Below are 17169 nucleotides of genomic sequence, written 5' to 3'. Positions count from 1 at the left end.
AGTATCTACTGTAAGAAAAACACAATGCTTATTTATAAAAGCAGCCTTCAAAAGTAAACAAAGTATGTCACATTGAAAATATTTATTAGTACAGAAAATTCAGCATCTTTATATTGTGACAGTTAATAAGCTGTACTGAAGGCATGCAGTATACTATTTCTCTTATTTCAGCTCCAAATCTTACTTAATCCTTGAGCAAATTTGGGAAACAGAACTCACTTGACTGCTAGACATCATTTCAGTAAATAGATATATCCTAATTATAAATGGAATTAATTTTCTCCAGAATACTGTAAGACTCACCTAGTCTTCTGGCATCTTCTAACTTTTATTGTGAAGCAATATGTGAATAGTGTCTATTAAAAGCTGGATATTTTAATAGCTGTAAACTATTAATTTGAAGATGACTAAATTACCAGCATTTTATTATTTTAAAAGTATGAACTAATATAATTCAAAGTACAACAATAACAATCTCATTGGAATGTGTGAAAAGCAAAAATCCCTGCATTTTGGCTGCAGAAACATTATGAGATTTGACCTACTTAACATCCTGGCTTTCCCTCTTCCATGCGCATATCCCTTGGAAATACTGAAGTGAGGGGCATAAATAAAAAGGAATTAGTATACAATATCCCAAGTGCCCATAGTAAATTTCACATTTATACTGATGTGACATTTATACCATTTCACATTTATACTGATGTGACAAACCTACAGTCAAATCTGCTGCAGGAGGGTTTAGAGCAGGCATGTCAAACTGCCGGCCCACAGGCCGGATGCGTCATGCCGAAATCGTGCCCACCCCATTGCCAGCAATGGGGAAAACGTCACGATACGTCTCACGTGACATCGCGAGTTTAACATGCCTGGTTTAGACAACAAGAGGAGGAAAAATGGCTTCCACAGAACAAGCATATGATTAAATTCCACCCATTATAACCAAACATTAATTATATAGCTTACTCATGCTCAAAAGCTGTGTGGCTTATACACTGGATAGTAAGCAGGCAGTGCTTGCTCTCTTGCACATAAGGCTCTCCATTTGTATTGATTTCCTCTACCTTAACTTTCTATCCCATTTTAAAAAAATTACTCTTGAAAGGTGCCCTTCTTGCAAAACAGAATGGAATAATAATATGGAGAAATGTTATGGAGGAGGATATTCTGTGAAAATTAGATTATCAAACCGTTTGTTATAGCAAAAACAATTTGGACATAGCCTTTGATTTTTAACCTAAGTTTTTTCTAGCAATAATTCTAGTTTATTATCTTTCAACAATAAGTTTTAAGGCAGGAATCCCCAACTCTTGGGCTGTGGCCCACTACTGGGCCTTGAGCCATTCGGAATTGGGCCATGGAAGGGACAAGTGTGCGCGCACATCCCCACTTGCACAAGCAGTAGGTAAGTGCATGCGTGCCCCATCTGTGCGGAACCATCCCCTCTCCCCTGACTGCAAAGCTGGAAAGGTTCAGGAATTCTGTTTCAAGGGATCCTATTGTGTCATAAATCCTTTAAAATTCAGATAAACTGTATATTCTCCAAATTCTATCTTCAGATAGTGTTCTGGTTTCTAGTAATTACGTTTTCAAACAATGTATAAAAATATTGATCAATTGCAGTGATGCATTAATGATACTTTATTTTTTAACTACAGAAACATCAAAATGTTTTACACTGTAGTGATCCTTCTCTCATGTAATTGCTGTTTTATAGAGAATGCTACTTGATGTTCCTGTGTTATAAATAATAACTGTATATGCTACTACCATTTTTCCAAAACTTAACAGTATTAATATAATGTAATTAGATGGCTTCATATTCAGCAAAGTAATAATTACAGTTGTTATAAAAGTTCTAACAGTCTCAAGTTACAAAAGCTCAACATTGTATTGAAAGTTAGTTGCTTCACCATTAATATGGAATGTTGAACCGTGAGAGAGTATACTTTTTTTGTCTCACAATGCTTAATTCTCTTCCAATGCTCCCCCAAAGGAAAACAAAAATACAACATCTGTAGATGCTTGCAACGGTTAGAAACTGCAGGGCACCTCTGTCACAACAGTACAGTAGTTATTCAGTTTATTCCCAAGGTTAACATATACTTATTGCAATGAAGATAAACACTGCCAAAATAACCAATTTACTGCATTGCTTCTGCTAAAAGTACTAAATAATGTTAAGAGTAGCTTTGACATTCTAATAATTATCCCATCTAAATAACAGGACTTTATTCAAAAACAAACCTTCAATTTCATCAAATTAAAAGAATTTGAAGATGGATCTTTTTTATATATAGGCTTGAAAGTTTTGGTCATTATGTAGACAATTACACAAACCCGTCCTTTAACATTAATCTGAATTAGGTTTTTTTTCTTTTTGCTGTTAAATTGGTTTTCCTCATAGATAATACTGCCTTGCTCAGATCAAAAACTGTAAGTTTCTGGTAACCTGAGTTACAAGCAGTAGACTTGTAACATCAATATTCATCTTGGAAAGCATATACAATATTTCCTCTTCCAAGTGTTAAGAAAACAATTATTAAACTTGAAGTTTGAGATTATTTTGCAGATAACACTGGCATTATTATCAAAATACTTCATGCACTTTGAAGTGATTGTCCAAAGAAGGTGCTTCATCAGCAAAATGAAGTTGGCTATTTATATTCGCACCAAACTCCTCAAGAAGTTGTACAAATCTCTTGTGCTCTTTTCCAATCCATGTTCTCATTGTATCAAATACCTGATATGGTGTAACATGAGCATTAACTGAAATTCCAGTCTGTGAAAAGTCTTTCAGCACATGAGGGTACGTTACCCAAGTATTACTTCCTCCAGAATGACCACCATCCAGCCAGTACATAGCTTTTATATTTTGTATAAAAGCATCTATATCCTTGCCCTTTTTTGCTTCTTTCAGTTCGTGAAGTAATTGATTCAAGACAACACAACCTTTACTGAATCCTATTAATGTGAATGAAGCTCTATGAATAGCAGAAGGCTCATTAAAGCTCACAGACTTGCTAACAAGCTCACAGTGTTTCTCTGCTGCTGGGCAACCATTACTAGTGGCAAAAGTAGGCAATTCACAAGAAACTGCCTTTGTATTGTCGCTGAAATCATACATGCTTTTTTGAGACACCAAAAAATTTTGAGCAAGTTTAAATGCATTAGTTAGCAGGGCATGAAGGTGTCTGAAGGCTCCAAAGTCAGTACTATGTTCAGGTGCTCCAAACAAATTGCTTGCCACAAAATTATCATAGCAGCTGAACTTGTGCAAATGCATACGGGAACATTTTATAATCCAAATGTAACTGCCTGGAAAACGATGACCAAGAGTAATTGCAACATTTTCTAAGCACCATTGTTTCCACTGGAAGTTCTCTGAATGGCAAGCCATAATTTCATGATAGTTCTGAAATGAAATAAAGAGGCACTATTTTAGAGGAAACTATTGGAAAAAATGCAGGTCACATGCTTATTAACAAAGTAGAAATATATATTCTAATAACATTTGAGGAATGCATGCATTTGAAATGAATACAACTGTCCCTTTTAAGATTTTCCAGCCTACTATGCATTCATTCAATTTCTAGAGCCACCCATCTCAGACGATGACTCTGGGCGGCTTAAAAGTAAAAAAAAATTACAATTAAACCACTAAAGTATTTTAAAACAATCATATGATAAAAATAATAAAAACATCCAAAATGAATATACATAGCAGCCGAGATACTTGGTGAGTGTAGCAATAAAGCCAGGAAATATAGCCCTTGACATCTTCAGCATCCCAGGCTTCGGAACATAGCCAGGTTTTTAGGGTCTTACAAAAGGCTAATTAGGGTTGAGATCATTCTAATCTCTGAAGGGAGGATTGTTCCATAGAGCAGGGGCTACTGCAGAAAAAGGCTATCATCTAGTCATCACCAGTTGACATTCTTTGGCGATGGGATCTGCAGCATGTCCATTCTGCTAGATCGAGTTGGATGGGTAGAGACTCTTGGAAGAAGATGATCCCTCAGGTAATCTGGTTCCAAGCCACGTAGGTCTTTAAAAGTGATGATCAGCACTCTGAATTGCACCCAGAAACATACTGGTAACCAATGCAGCTCATACAGGTAACAGGTACTATAAATCTTGTGCCATTTACCACCCGCATTCTAGACCAGTTGAAGTTTCCAAATGCCCTTCAGGAGCAGCCCCACATACAGCATGTTGCACTAGTCTAAATGAGAGATTACAAAGGTGTGAAGGCAGGGCCTTCTGGTCTAAGAATGGGTGCACCTGGTTTACCACCTGAAGGTATGCAAAGGCTCTCTTAGCCATGACTGCCATTTGCTCTTTAAGCAGGAGCTGTGAGTCTAGCAGGACTTCCAGATTGCACAATGGTTCTCTCTGGGGTAGTATATCCCCATCCAGAACTAAAGATGGAAGAGCCTTGTCTCTTGAAAGTCCAAATACAGCCACTTCATCTTGCTAGGATTGAGTTACAGCCCATTGATGTTAATGCCATCAACCCCTTTAAAGCTTAAACGACTTAGGATATCTTCCAGCACTTCAATTTGTTTCAAAATACCCTGGATTTTGAATGAATACACAACATCTTGCCTCAACACCAACTTAAAAAATGGGGACAAATATCTTCTATTTCAATTTTCATCTTAGAAAGCTGAAACTCTCAATTTCTCTACCATGATAGATATAAAGATCCTTAGATCTTCCATTATGTCTTAACCTTTTCCAAACTAGGTATTATATGTTTTTAATTTCAGTTGGCTTAAACCTGATTAATTTTACTGGGCTGTAACTATAATAACGTTATTTCCCCCCCCCCTTGCCATCAGTTTTTTCACAGGAAAAAAATCCCACAGTAAGGACAGAGGCAACAGCCTCATTCCTTTTACTATGGAAATAAGAATAAATAACGGCCATCGTAGGAAAACTTTTTGGTTTGAAAATGATACAAACAAGCTAGATCAACTCAAAAGTCAGTCAAGATCCATGGTGCTTTCAGTTAATATAAGATACGTGCAAGATATCTACAGACTCCATTAGAAAAAAAAAACCCTCCAATATACATCCAATATATTTCTTGATTTCAGGAGCATCTACAATGGTACACCCATAAAGCTGTGAAATGGCAGACTTTTAATCGTGGCCTACAAAAGAGGTCATCTTCTGATGACACCCACCGGAGCCTTGGTGGAGCAGTGGGCTGATGCCTCCTTAAGTAACACCAGCTGCCTGCAATTAGTGCAGGTTCGCATCCCACCAGGCTCAAGGTTGACTCAGCCTTCCATCCTTCCGAGGTAGGTAAAATGAGGACCCAGATTGTTGGGGGCAATTAAGCTGACTTTATAATAATGCCGCTTGGGGGGGGTGTATGAAAGCCCTAATAAGCAGGCATATACATAGAATGAAGGCTACTGCTAAGCTTGTAAGCCGCCCTGAGTCTTCGGAGAAGGGCGGGATATAAATGGAATTAAAATAAAAATAAAAATTTAACACCGGCCAGCGTGTTCATAAATTCTTCTTCCTTTCAGTTTTAATTTTGTCAGCCAAGTACAGAAGCCCTAGGGCAGGGGTAGGCAACCTTGGCTCTTTTATGACTCGTGGACTTCAACTCCCAGAATTCCTGAGCCAGCACAGCTGGCTCAGGAATTCTGGGAATTGAAGTCCACGAGTCATAAAAGAGCCAAGGTTGCCTACCCCTGCCCTAAGGGAGAAAGCCCTCGTCTCTATGCCCCAAAGCAACTTCCCTTCCACGGCATTTCTTGGGTTGCCTCACTCCTCCGCATCTTCGCCCAGAACCAGGCGACGCCGCTGAACCTCTCAGGGACTGCGGCGTTCACTCGCCTCCTTCACCCAGCCCTGGCTTGCTTCCACCTCACCCCACCCCACCCAACCCCGGTCTGCGTTCGCACGTGCGGCTGAGCCACCAAAGGAGAGCCACGGCCGGGCGTCTCCCAAGCCAGGAAGGCGCGTTGCCTGCTGGCGGCGCCGTTTTCCTCGCGCGCTTTGCGGATCCGAAGAAAAGCCGCTGGCGGATGAGCGGCGGCGGCGCCCGCCTCCTACCTGCACGTCGCCCGGGAAGTAGACGACGTGATGCTGAGCCTGCCCCGTGGCGGGGGCAGAAAGGGGCAGGTGCAGCAGCACGTCATTGGCTTTGAAGGGCTCGGCGCCCGGCACCTCCGACAGCCGCAGCAGCCTCGGCCGCGACGAAGAAGTCGAGGGCAGGAAGAAGGCGCTCCCTCCTTCGTCAGAGCCCGCCCGGCTGCTGCCCGCGGCCCCCGGCAGGTAGGCAGCCGGATTTCCACGGAGGCTCATAGTCCGTGTCAGGCAGAAAAAAACGGAGCCGAGAAGTCCCCTCACGACCGAGGCTACAGGTGGACAACACCTGCTCATGGAGGCTCGAACGTTCTGGCCCCGCGCGACCAGCCGGGCCTCCAAGGTCTCCCAAACAAACGCGCCAACCAATCGACGGCCCCCGGCCTGCCCACACCTCCGAGGCGGCGTAGGGACGAGTGCGCAGGCGCCTAGGGGAGGCGAGAGGAGGCGCTTTTCCTGGCGGAAAGACGAAAGGGAGCCCTGATTGGTCGTTCCGAGTCGCTTCCGCGGGTTGGCTGCAAAAAAGAGAGCGGGAAATTGAAAAAGAGAAGAGGCGGAGCTGAAGGAGAGGCGGGGTCCTAGGAACAGAGGAGCGTGGGTGAAAATGTTTCGGGAGGTCGATTATACAGGATCAGTGTGGTTGATTAATGCCTTCCTTATAAAAAAGCAAGGTTTTCTATAATGATCAGTAATTAACCTTCAAAGGTGCATGTTATCATCATTTGAAGTACTATTTATTTATTTATTTATTATTGGGACTTATATGCCGCCCTATCTCCTGAAGGACTCAGGGTGGCTAACAACAATAACATACAATAAATACAGAAGTTAAGATAAAATTAAAATTAAAGGCCTCTGTACAATAAATTAAAATTAAAATAAATTAAAAATTAGAGTTAAAAAATTAAAAACATAATTCAAATCCCTGTCACTCCAGGTCAGCCAGGTGGAAAAGGAGTGTTTTGAGGCCGCGGCGAAAGGACTGGAGATCTTGGGCCATCCAAAGCTCATGGGGGAGCTGGTTCCACAGGGCTGGCGCTCCCACAGAGAAGGCCCTCCCCCTGGGGGGTCACCAGCCGACATTGTCTAGCTGACGGTACCCTGAGGAGGCCTTCTCTGTGTGAGCGTACTGGGCGATGGGAATTCGTTCCTGGCAGTAGATGGTCCTGCAAGTATCCCGGGCCTAAGCCATGTAGGGCTTTAAAGGTAAGTACCAGCACCTTAAATCTCACCCGGAGGGCAACTGGTAACCAATGCAGCTCACGCAGGAGGGGTGTAATATGGGAGTATCGGGGTGCTCCCATCACTACCCGTGCAGCCGCACTCTGCACCAGCTGAAGCCTCCGGGTGGTCTTTAAGGGCAGCCCCATGTAGAGAGCATTGCAGTAATCTATACGGGAGGTAACGAGTGCTTGGGTGACTGTGCGTAGGGCATCTCAGTCCAGAAAGGGGCGCAGCTGGCGTACCAGGCGAATCTGGGCAAATGCCCCCCTAGCCACGACTCCAATATTAAAGTAGGATTTTTTCATATATTTGTGAATTGATGAAGAATTTGAAATTGAGTTGGGGGGTGGGAGCACGAAGGTAGGCTCAGCTAATCTCAATGTATACATGGTTGTACTTTGACAATAAAGTTTCATTCATTCATTCATGAATTGATAAACTAAAGAGTTTAGGGACCCCTGCCATAAATGTATAAGAACCATATTTGCTAATCAGTTTGAAACTGTCACTTGCTTTATAAATGATTATTTTTCATTTCACCATTCAGATCCTTCAAATGCTAACCTGGCTTACACATTTTATCAATCCATCGTAAGTAAAACCTAGCTTGCCAGCATGGAGCTCCATTCCAGGTGTCTTCTGAGCGAAAGTGGCCTTTAGTAAGAATAGACTCATTCCTCTGGTATTCAACTGAAGAGATAAGCATCAACAGCTAAGTACTTAAACTATTGAGAAAGACAAAGCTGCCTACTCCAACCCATGCATATAAGGTATCATAAAAAAAATCTGAAGGGCAGTTGTAAGTCATTGTTTTTTTGATTGTTGCTGTAAGTTCCAATAGTCACTTGAATGGTCGTAAGTTGAGGACTACTTATACAGAATGGGAGCACTTTAGCTGATGTGAAAATAGAGTGTAACATTTTGTCGCAGTTCTTATTTCTCTCTTTCAGAACAACTTCAACCCCACCATTTTTGCCCTTTGTGATATTTATTTATTTATTTATTCATTCCCCACCTTTATTATTTTTATAAACTCAAGGAGGTGAACATCTAATACTCCTTCCTCTTCCTATTTTCTCCACAACAATAGCAATATTCTGTTGAAATTAGCATTCTTTTGCTGGTGCAATGAAGTTGAAATAGAATCCTTACTTAACTGACAAAAAGTATTAATTCTTACTATGAAATTTCTAATTCTGGAATTTCTAATTCTGCAATAAACTGATCACCACAAGATGGTGCTTTAGTTCTAGGATGAATGACAAATTCGCTACTTATCGTTTGGTTACTTAACAGAACAGAATAACAGAGTTGGAAGGGTCCTTAGAGGTCTTCTAGTACAGGGCTTTTCAACCTTTTCACCCATTGTACCACTTTTAGGATATGGCAACATCCGAGTACCACCAGTCGCCTAGCAAGGTGTCAAAAACTTGACAAAAAAAGGAAAAAAGTGATGAAGTACAGGTAGTCCTCGACTTACAACAGTTTGCTTAGTGACTGTTTGAAGTTACAATGGCACTGAAAAAAAGTGGCCCCCAAGCCACAGCCGAGCAAAACACCTGCCTGCCTGCCCGGTGGCGCTCTGAGGTTTTCATTGTTGTGAGCATTTCTGTTGAGGATTGGCAGCGGGGGTGGGGTGGGGGGGTGTTTGGTTTTTATTGCCCCCCCATTTGCTGGGTGGTTGCAGCAGGTTTTGGTCACTTCACATGACCCTGGGACACTGTGACCGTCATAAATATGAATCATTTGCCAAGCATCTAAATGTACATCACAAGACCCTGGAGATGCTGCAACATTCCAGCTGATCAGCGCTTCTTCTGGGCTTAGAAGCGCCAGGATCAGCACCGAGCTCCAGCTGGAGCCTGGCGCTTCTGCTGACCCCTGACAGCCCCAAAGAAGCCAATGCACCACAGGTGGTACCCGTACCACTGGTTGAAAAGCCCTGTTCTAGTCCAACCCCCTGCTCAGGCAGGAAACCCTATACTATTTCAGACAAATGGTTATCCAATCTCTTCTTAAAATTTTATATTTAAGGTTCATATTTTACATTTTATTTGGCAGCCGTTGTTTCTGTGCTGGCTCCATTTTAAGATTTCAAGGTTAGTTTCTTTAAAACGTTTCACAGTAAATATACATATGAGCTGCAGAAAAGGTTCATGGAGAAAGGAGAATTGATTCTCCAAGGACAAAGTATACTGAGATCTGGTTTGATACATAAAATAGCATGAATAAATTTAGCAGTGTTGTAGGAATTCATTTGCAGACATATTGCAGATATCTATCCAAAACAAAGCTAGTAGCCCCAGAATGCATTTTCAGCTCCAGGTTTAAGACTATAATCATATTTATCCAAGGAAGAAGAATATCTTTTGTTTGTGTTTATAATATTTATATTTTATCAGTCTTAGAATACATAGAATTAATACTTGAAATGCCTGAAGCTTGACTAGAAAGAGTCCAGATAATCTGCTTTCTTTAGGACCCTCTGAAGCTGTGAAACAACCACTCTAAAAAGAGAAGGATGGAGATTGGAAAGAAATCCTTCTGAACTGCTGCATCCAAGGATGGCCTCTTAGGAAGGGGACAGACAAACCCCTCTTTAAATGCAAATATCTTGTCCTGCAAAGAGGAGTTCACCATATCTTGTATCCAAGCATGCATCACTTCCCAAGAGGCCTCCAGCCAGGAGAGACATGGATCTAAAGCACAGGTGGCAGAAATCACAGTCCCAAGAATGTTGCCCACTTCCTTAGGACCAATCAGATGAAACTCTTGCCAATAACCCAACAAGACCATGTGTTCTGTACCAGCCTGCTACCGGCCCTGCAGAAAAGGCAGGGACAACCCCTTTTACAAGAAGGCAAGAGGCTGGAATTACGCCTGCCAAATTTATTGCTACAAAAACAAATAGAACAAGACACAAACCAAGAAACAGGAGCTTTTCAAGCGGTTGCCTTCAGCAAACCAGCCCTCCCACGCATTCCCCCTTTTATACAGTTCAAGGCGTGGCTTCTCTCTGCCTCCTTCTGAGGAGCCCCATTGCCTTCCTCTGTTTACTCCTGACTGACTGCCTCCTGCGTCGGGCGTCCTTGAACAGGGCCAGCTGTGGGTCATCTTCATCCACGCTGTCAGGCTCACACAGCTGGGTCTGCGTTGTGACCAGGTGGTAGGGGCCTGGCTGAGGGCTCTCATCAAGCTGTCCAACCCCCTCAGCAAGCTCTTCAACACCCCCCTCCTCCTCCTCCTCTGAGTCGTCCGACCCAACTGCCGAACCCACAGGCTGACCCTGAATCACAACACCATGCCTCAAGTCAGTTCCTAAGAGCTGCCCAGACAGCCCAGTTCTAACTGATCAGCCAGTCTGGATCTGATCAACTTTATCAATAGATGCTTACAGAAGTCCTTCCAGTCTTCCTGCCCCTCTCTACCAAGAAGAGACATAGCCAGCTATGGGGGTTGCTGGATGCCAGCTGTGAGAACGATAAGAATGAAGAAATAGCCTGTTTGTAAAGCTTAATAAAGGTTTTTAACCTGTGCTTGATCAGATTGGCTTTCTGTTTTCCTCCCGTGGTGCTGTGGGCATCTTCTAGTGTCATTTCATTCTGCAGAATTCCTCTGACCGCTAGAGGGCCCTCTAGGATCACAGAGAGGCTGCACAGGCATGATTCACTTGCTATTCTTGAAGAGTTTTTCTACCTTATTTTTTATTCTTATTCACATGTTATCAGGAGCATATTCTATTAGAAAAATGCTGGTTAGAACCTTAACGAATTTATGTCTGTCATTGGATCAGATCATGCATCAGAATCTCTATATAAGTCAGTAAAGAAATACAATTTATACATCCTTTTAGGCTTCATATTACCTCAAAGCAAACGTGAGTAACTTTAATCATGATAAGTAGTAGCACATGTATAATGATAATATTATTGACAACAATGGAAGGGTAACTTTGTCTCAGAGGTTAAGGAAGGGGATAATTTTTGTATCCTTGAGAGTCACTGTCAATTTACAAACAGTGTGAAAAATCATCAACTTGCCCTTTGAACGCAACTTGCCCTTTGAAGTTAAATTTTTCAAGTACAGGGTGTAGTTAATTTGATCAGGAACCGCATTCTGCAAATTCCTGGCAGTTTTTGTATGTTGTGTATTCCACCAGGGTGCTGGAAACCAGTTCTGGAGACCTGAGCCATCATGAAATTACCAATTACTGTAATAGCCTGAGGACTACCAGTATTCTACTTGTGGCTATCTGCTATTCCTTAAACTGAATGCATTTTGTCCCATATTTATGTTATAGCCATGTGATCCTAGACAAAGATGGAGCTGCTTTAAGTAGATTCAAGGAAACCCCCACTGAAGAAGAAACAATAAAAATTTTATCCTGCACCGAAATGGACAGGTTCACTCTAGAGATTAAAAATAAAACTGAAACAGAGTATTATGAAATTTGGAAAAATTTGTACGATTGGTTAGAGATAAGGAGGAACGCTGAGATGACTATCGATTGATTAGTTGATAACGTAAAGACTTCTTACTAGCACCTATATCAGGACACAATTGAAAGATATTTAAGTACAACGTTGATGACCAAAAGATGGTTTACCAGAAAATTTACAGATGTTATATGTACATTTTGTCATACTCTGTCCCATCATAGAATGTATTTTAATTTTTTGTTTTTCTTTTTGTCACATAAGGTCATACTAATAGCAGTGGTGTAGCCAGGGAAGTTGAATCATGTCCACTTTTGTTTTTAAATGTATATTTAATAAAAAAATTTTAAAAAGTAGATGCAGGGAGATGCTACATTCAAAGTAGGAATAGCACTTTGACTTATATACCGCTTAACAGTGCTTTATAGCCCTCTCTAAGCGGTTTACAGAGTCAACCCCAACAATCTGAGTCCTCATTTTACTGACCTCAAAAGGAGGGAAGGCTGAGCCGGTGAGAATTGAACTGCTGGCAATCAGCAGAATTAGCCTGCAGTACTTGCATTCTAACCACTGTGCCACCACAGCTCTTTTCCATGGTACTTTTTCCTCCAAAATATTGCATGTACCCAATTACCAGCAGTTGACCCGAAAGAGAAGGAAGGCAATCACTTACTGCTTTAGAACCTTCAGATAGGTTCTCTATTCACACCATAGAGCAGGGGTGTCAAACTCAATTTCATTGAGGGCTGCATCAGCATTGCGGTTAACCTTGAGGGGCCGGGTGGGTGTGACCAGGGTGGGCGTGGCCTACTGGTTGGGCGTGGCTGGAGTGTGTGTGACCTACTGGGTGGGCATGGCCAGATCTACATTGTTCGCGTCAATGGTGCCTATGGGGGCCTGGGCTGGAGTGGGACAAATCTGAGGGTCTCTGGCAGAAGGAGATGGGACTGGGGCAAGTGCCGAGGCATGGTCCACTGGAGGAGCCTCACTGTTCCTCTCAGGCCATGCGGGGGGGGAGGCTGGACGGTGATGTGTAGGTCAAATGCCCAGCCTAGCCCTCAAGCACCCGCAGCACTAAGCCCACCCCCACTTCCCCAAGGGGGTGCCCAGCTGCTGTGCTTGCTCTCCTTAGCCAGGTTGCTCATGATGGGTATGAGGGCAACGTCAAGAGGGAGGCCCACTTCCTCTCCATGTGAGGAGACCTGGCTTTGTTTCCAAAGCTTCCTTAGCAATAGGATGGGAGACCACCCAGGTTAGGCCAGGAGGAGGGGGCAAGGGGATGGTGAAAGGGCAGCAGGAAAGGACTAAGGCAGGATTTCCCTCAGACCCTCCCTTTCCTTCCTTCCTTCCTTCCTTCCTTCCTTCCTTCCTTCCTTCCTTCCTTCCTTCCTTCCTTCCTTCCTTCCTTCCTAAGAACAGAGTGATGGGAAAATATTTGAGATGAGGGAGGGAGAAAAACAGGCAAGAAATGCAGCTGGGGAAGTGTCATCCTTCATGAGGAATGAAGAAATGTACCATCGCCTGGAAGTGGCCAGCACATGGCCTTCTCCTCACAGCGCCAAGAGGCTGAGCCAGGTGGCACAAATCTGAAGAGAAGCACAACGCTGCCCAGCCCCTAGCCTGCCCGAAGTAGGCAGGGCCATGTGCTGGCCACTTCCAGGCGATGGTGCATTTCTTCATTCCTCACAAAGGGTGATACCTCCATAGCGTGCACCCAGGGGGTGGGGCCGATGCGGCAGGGGCCGGTCCCTCACTGTTTCCAGATGGCCTTGTGGAGCTAAGACAGAGTGCATTTCAGCATAGATGACCACCACAAAATTGTATATTGGCTCCTGGCCGGCCTAGGCCAGATCCAAGGCAGCGGGGGGCGTTCCCTCACTGTTTCCAAGATGGCTTCGCAGGCCACATGAAACCACTTCATGGGCTGGATCTGGCCCCCGGGCCTTGTGTTTGACATGTCTGCCATAGAGTAATCCTCCTTATGAAAAGGACAATAGTTAGTCTCTCTCTCTCTCTCTCTCTCTCTCTCTCTCTCTCTCTCTCTCTCTCTCTCTCTCTCTCTCTCTCTCTCTATTCTCTATGCTGCTGGAATTGGGTATGTCTAGTAGTTTAATAAAGAGAAGGACGAGGGGGGACATGATAGCAGTGTTCCAATATCTCAGGGGCTGCCACAAAGAGGTGGGACTCAAGCTATTCTCCAAAGCGCCCAAAGGCAGGACAAGAAGCAACTGATGGAAACTAATCAAGGAGAGAAACTTCCTGACAATTAGAACAATTAACCAGTGGAAAAACTTGCCTCCAGAAGCTGCGAATGCTCCAACACTGGAAGTTTTTAAGAAGAGACTGGACAGCCATTTGTCCGAAATGGTATAGGGTTTCCTGCCTGAGCAGGGGGTTGGACTAGATGACCTCCAAGGTCCCTTCCAACTTGATGATGATGATGATGTGATTTTATTGACAAGTGTTGTTGCTACCTATTCCTTTATATTAGGAAAGTGAGAGATAAATAATTTTAATCAACACATACTGCACACCGAATGATTTCTCTGCCTATAAGAAGTGTAGGATCTGGCTTACCAGATGTTTCTGAATTAGAACTCTTGGCAGCTCCAGCCAACATGGCCAAGAATGAGGGTGTCTGGGAGTTGTATTTCAACAGCATCTGGAGGACCTCAGATTCCCCACCCTTGAAATAAATGATACCCTATGTCCCTATCCAGCTCTCTGATTTTATGTTAGCTATATTTTTGTCAGCAGTTTTGTGCTGTGTGCTTGTGAAGTTGCACCAAATTGCAGCCTTTCAGTTTGGGGAGAATTTTTGAATGTGGTTTGAATGATCTGTTACACAAGTGAAAGCCATTAATCTGTGAGTCACTAACTAGCATGTTTTAATACTTCAAGGCAGCAGTGGTGTCTATATATTTTTCCCCTAGTATTTTTGTGAGGTTGGATATGAAGTTCAGTATGTAAGAAAATTTTTTTTTGTAAAAGGGAAATCCTGAGGCCTTTGAGCTTTATGAGTTGCCCTCTGGGCCCCATTTATGTTGGTGTGAACTTAAATGAAAGACCAGCAATACTTTTATTAGTTTCTTAGATAGAAGCTATACATCATAAAACAATGGTATTCTCTTAAAGACTGATGCTGCAAAATCCCAGTTCTTGGTATAATTGTTCTTTTTGCTGGATTTTCAATAAATAAAATCTATTTTATGTTTCTACTCAGGGAGAACTATCTATATGTCCCAGTAAGAAGAGCACCAATATCTTGCCTGCCAGGCTCAGAGTTACAAAGATTTATGTATGTCTGCTGAGTAAGAGATGGCTATGTACTATTTGTAAGTCCTCCATTGCATGTCTTCTTAAAAGGAGAATATGTCAGCATTTCCATGTCCATAATTCTCCACCCCAATGCTGAATTTCTGACCTCCTTTTGGTAAACTTGACCATAGCTTTTGTTTTAAGTTATGTATTATATTAATTATTTTATTGAGTGCATTTGTATCTGGCCATCCTTCCAACATGGAACTCATGATGATGCATATGTGGGGTTTCCCACTCAATTTCTATTCCTGATCAAATTCAAGCCTGCTTACCTTCAACCAGATGTCCTCAGACCATGCCTTTAAAAATCTAATCCAAGGCTTGTCAAAGCTCACCCACAAATCTCTAACATCCATGAACAAAGAATTTATTCTAACTCAAGTTGTGCAGAAACCTGAACTACCTAGAAAATCTTAGGACCATTTGTACCGCTACAAAATTTATTTCACATATTTAACAGAAATAGCAGAATAACAGGGTTGGAAGGGGCCTTGGAAGTCTTCTCGTCCATCCCCTGCTCAGGCAGGAAGATATTTACAATACCTTTAACTATATATCCTAAAAAATATTTTTTATGTTGCTTAACTTGCCCTTGTAGTTTTCTATAATGAATTGTGAAAATTATGTTTTCACAAATTGTGGAAAACTCACCGAGATTTACCTAACATTTTTCTTTCCCTGTGAACTATACTGATACAAGGAAATGTTTGTTCACGAGCTTTAACCCCTATTTCTAACTAATTTTACCTGAACTAAATTGAATTGAATTTAATATAATTTATTTCTGAATAAAGACAGTATTACTACATATCTTTGCAGTGTAGTTGTATTATAAATTTATACACTAATTATACTTATAGCATTCAACAATACTTTATTTTTCATAACATAAACTTAGAGAATGTCTTGAACTAAGTTATGTCTCTCATGCTTCTTTGATGGGAGTTTTATTAGCCTCGAGATAATTTATTTCAAACTTAAGACCAGGCATAACTCTTCAACATTTAGTGTATGTTTAAGCTGAATGTTTTTACTTGGCATCTGAACTAGAAAGCCACAACATTACAGAATACAGAATAACAGAGTTGGGATGGTCCAACCCCCTGCCCAAGCAGGAAACCTATACTATTCTGGACAAATAGTTGTCCAATCTCTTCTTAAAAACCTCCAGTGATGGAGAACCCACAACTTCTGAAGGCAAAGCTTTCCACTGATTAATTAATTAATTTATTTTTATTTATTTTATTATATTTGTATACCGCCCTTCTCCCGAAGGACTCAGGGCGGTGAACAGGGCAATACATGTTAAAAAACAAGAATACAAAACTTAAAAAAGATTAAACAAGATGCCCAAAAACTATAACAATAAGTTAAGTTAAAATACATAAAAAACAATAAAACCCAAACCCATCACCCATCAGGCCAGGCCGGCTTGTTCGAACAGGTAAGTCTTTAGATCGCGCTGGAAGGAGCGAAGGTCGGGCGCCATCCGGAGCTCAACTGGAAGATGGTTCTCACTGTCAAAAAATTTCACCTTCTAGATTAGATCTCTCAGTAAGTTTCTTCCCATTACTTCTTGTCTTGCTCTCATGTGCTTTGGAGAATAGCTTGTCCCCCTCTTTTCTGTGACAGCCTCTCAAATATTGGAAGATTGCTATTATGTCATCCTTAGTCCTTTTTTTCATTAGACTAGACAATCCAGTTCCTGCAACCGTTCCTTATGTTTTAGCCTCCAAACCTCTAACCATCTTTGTTGCTCTTCTTTGCACTCTTTCTAGAGTCTCAACATCTTTTTTGCATTGTGGTGATCAAACTGGACACAGTATTCCAAGTATGGATTTCCTTTGTCCAGTTGTATCTGATTCTAGGGGGCGGTTGTTATGTCCGTTTCTTAGCCAAGGGAGCCAGCATTGTCTGAAGTACTTCCATGATCATGTGACCAGCATAACTATATGCCGAGGCACACAGAGCACTGTTACCTTTCCACCAGAGTGGTACTTATTTATCTACTCACATTTGCATGAGTAGTATAAGTACATACAAACTTTTAGTGGAAATTATCAGTAGTTTTGATCAGTGA

At 42.1% G+C, this 17169-nt stretch overlaps 1 protein-coding gene across 1 annotated transcript; it reads right to left on the bottom strand.

The window, feature by feature from the left end:
• Positions 1-571: 571 nt before the first annotated feature.
• Positions 572-7041, bottom strand: LOC308673745 (mitochondrial protein C2orf69 homolog). Its single transcript, XM_081337686.1, has 2 exons — positions 6076-7041; positions 572-3415 (listed from the first exon to the last, which is right to left on the bottom strand). The coding sequence occupies exons 1-2, from the start codon at positions 6403-6405 to the stop codon at positions 2591-2593; spliced, it is 1155 nt and encodes a 384-aa protein (XP_081193812.1). The 5' UTR covers positions 6406-7041; the 3' UTR covers positions 572-2590.
• Between the last annotated feature and the right edge of the window lie 10128 nt (positions 7042-17169).

The sequence above is a fragment of the Vipera berus genome (genome assembly GCF_964194415.1).
Source record: "Vipera berus genome assembly, chromosome: 1".
Lineage (NCBI taxonomy): Eukaryota > Metazoa > Chordata > Lepidosauria > Squamata > Viperidae > Vipera > Vipera berus.
The sequence above is the reverse complement of the archived record's forward strand: the minus strand, read 5'-3'. Positions and strand labels throughout refer to the sequence as shown.

Coding starts and splice junctions, on each gene's coding strand:
- LOC308673745 (XM_081337686.1), bottom strand. CDS start 6,405: ATGAGCAGGTGTTGTCCACCTGTAGCCTCGGTCGTGAGGGGACTTCTC. Junction 3,416..6,075: donor ACTTCCCGGGCGACGTGCAG/GTAGGAGGCGGG, acceptor ATTTCATTTCAG/AACTATCATGAAATTATGGC.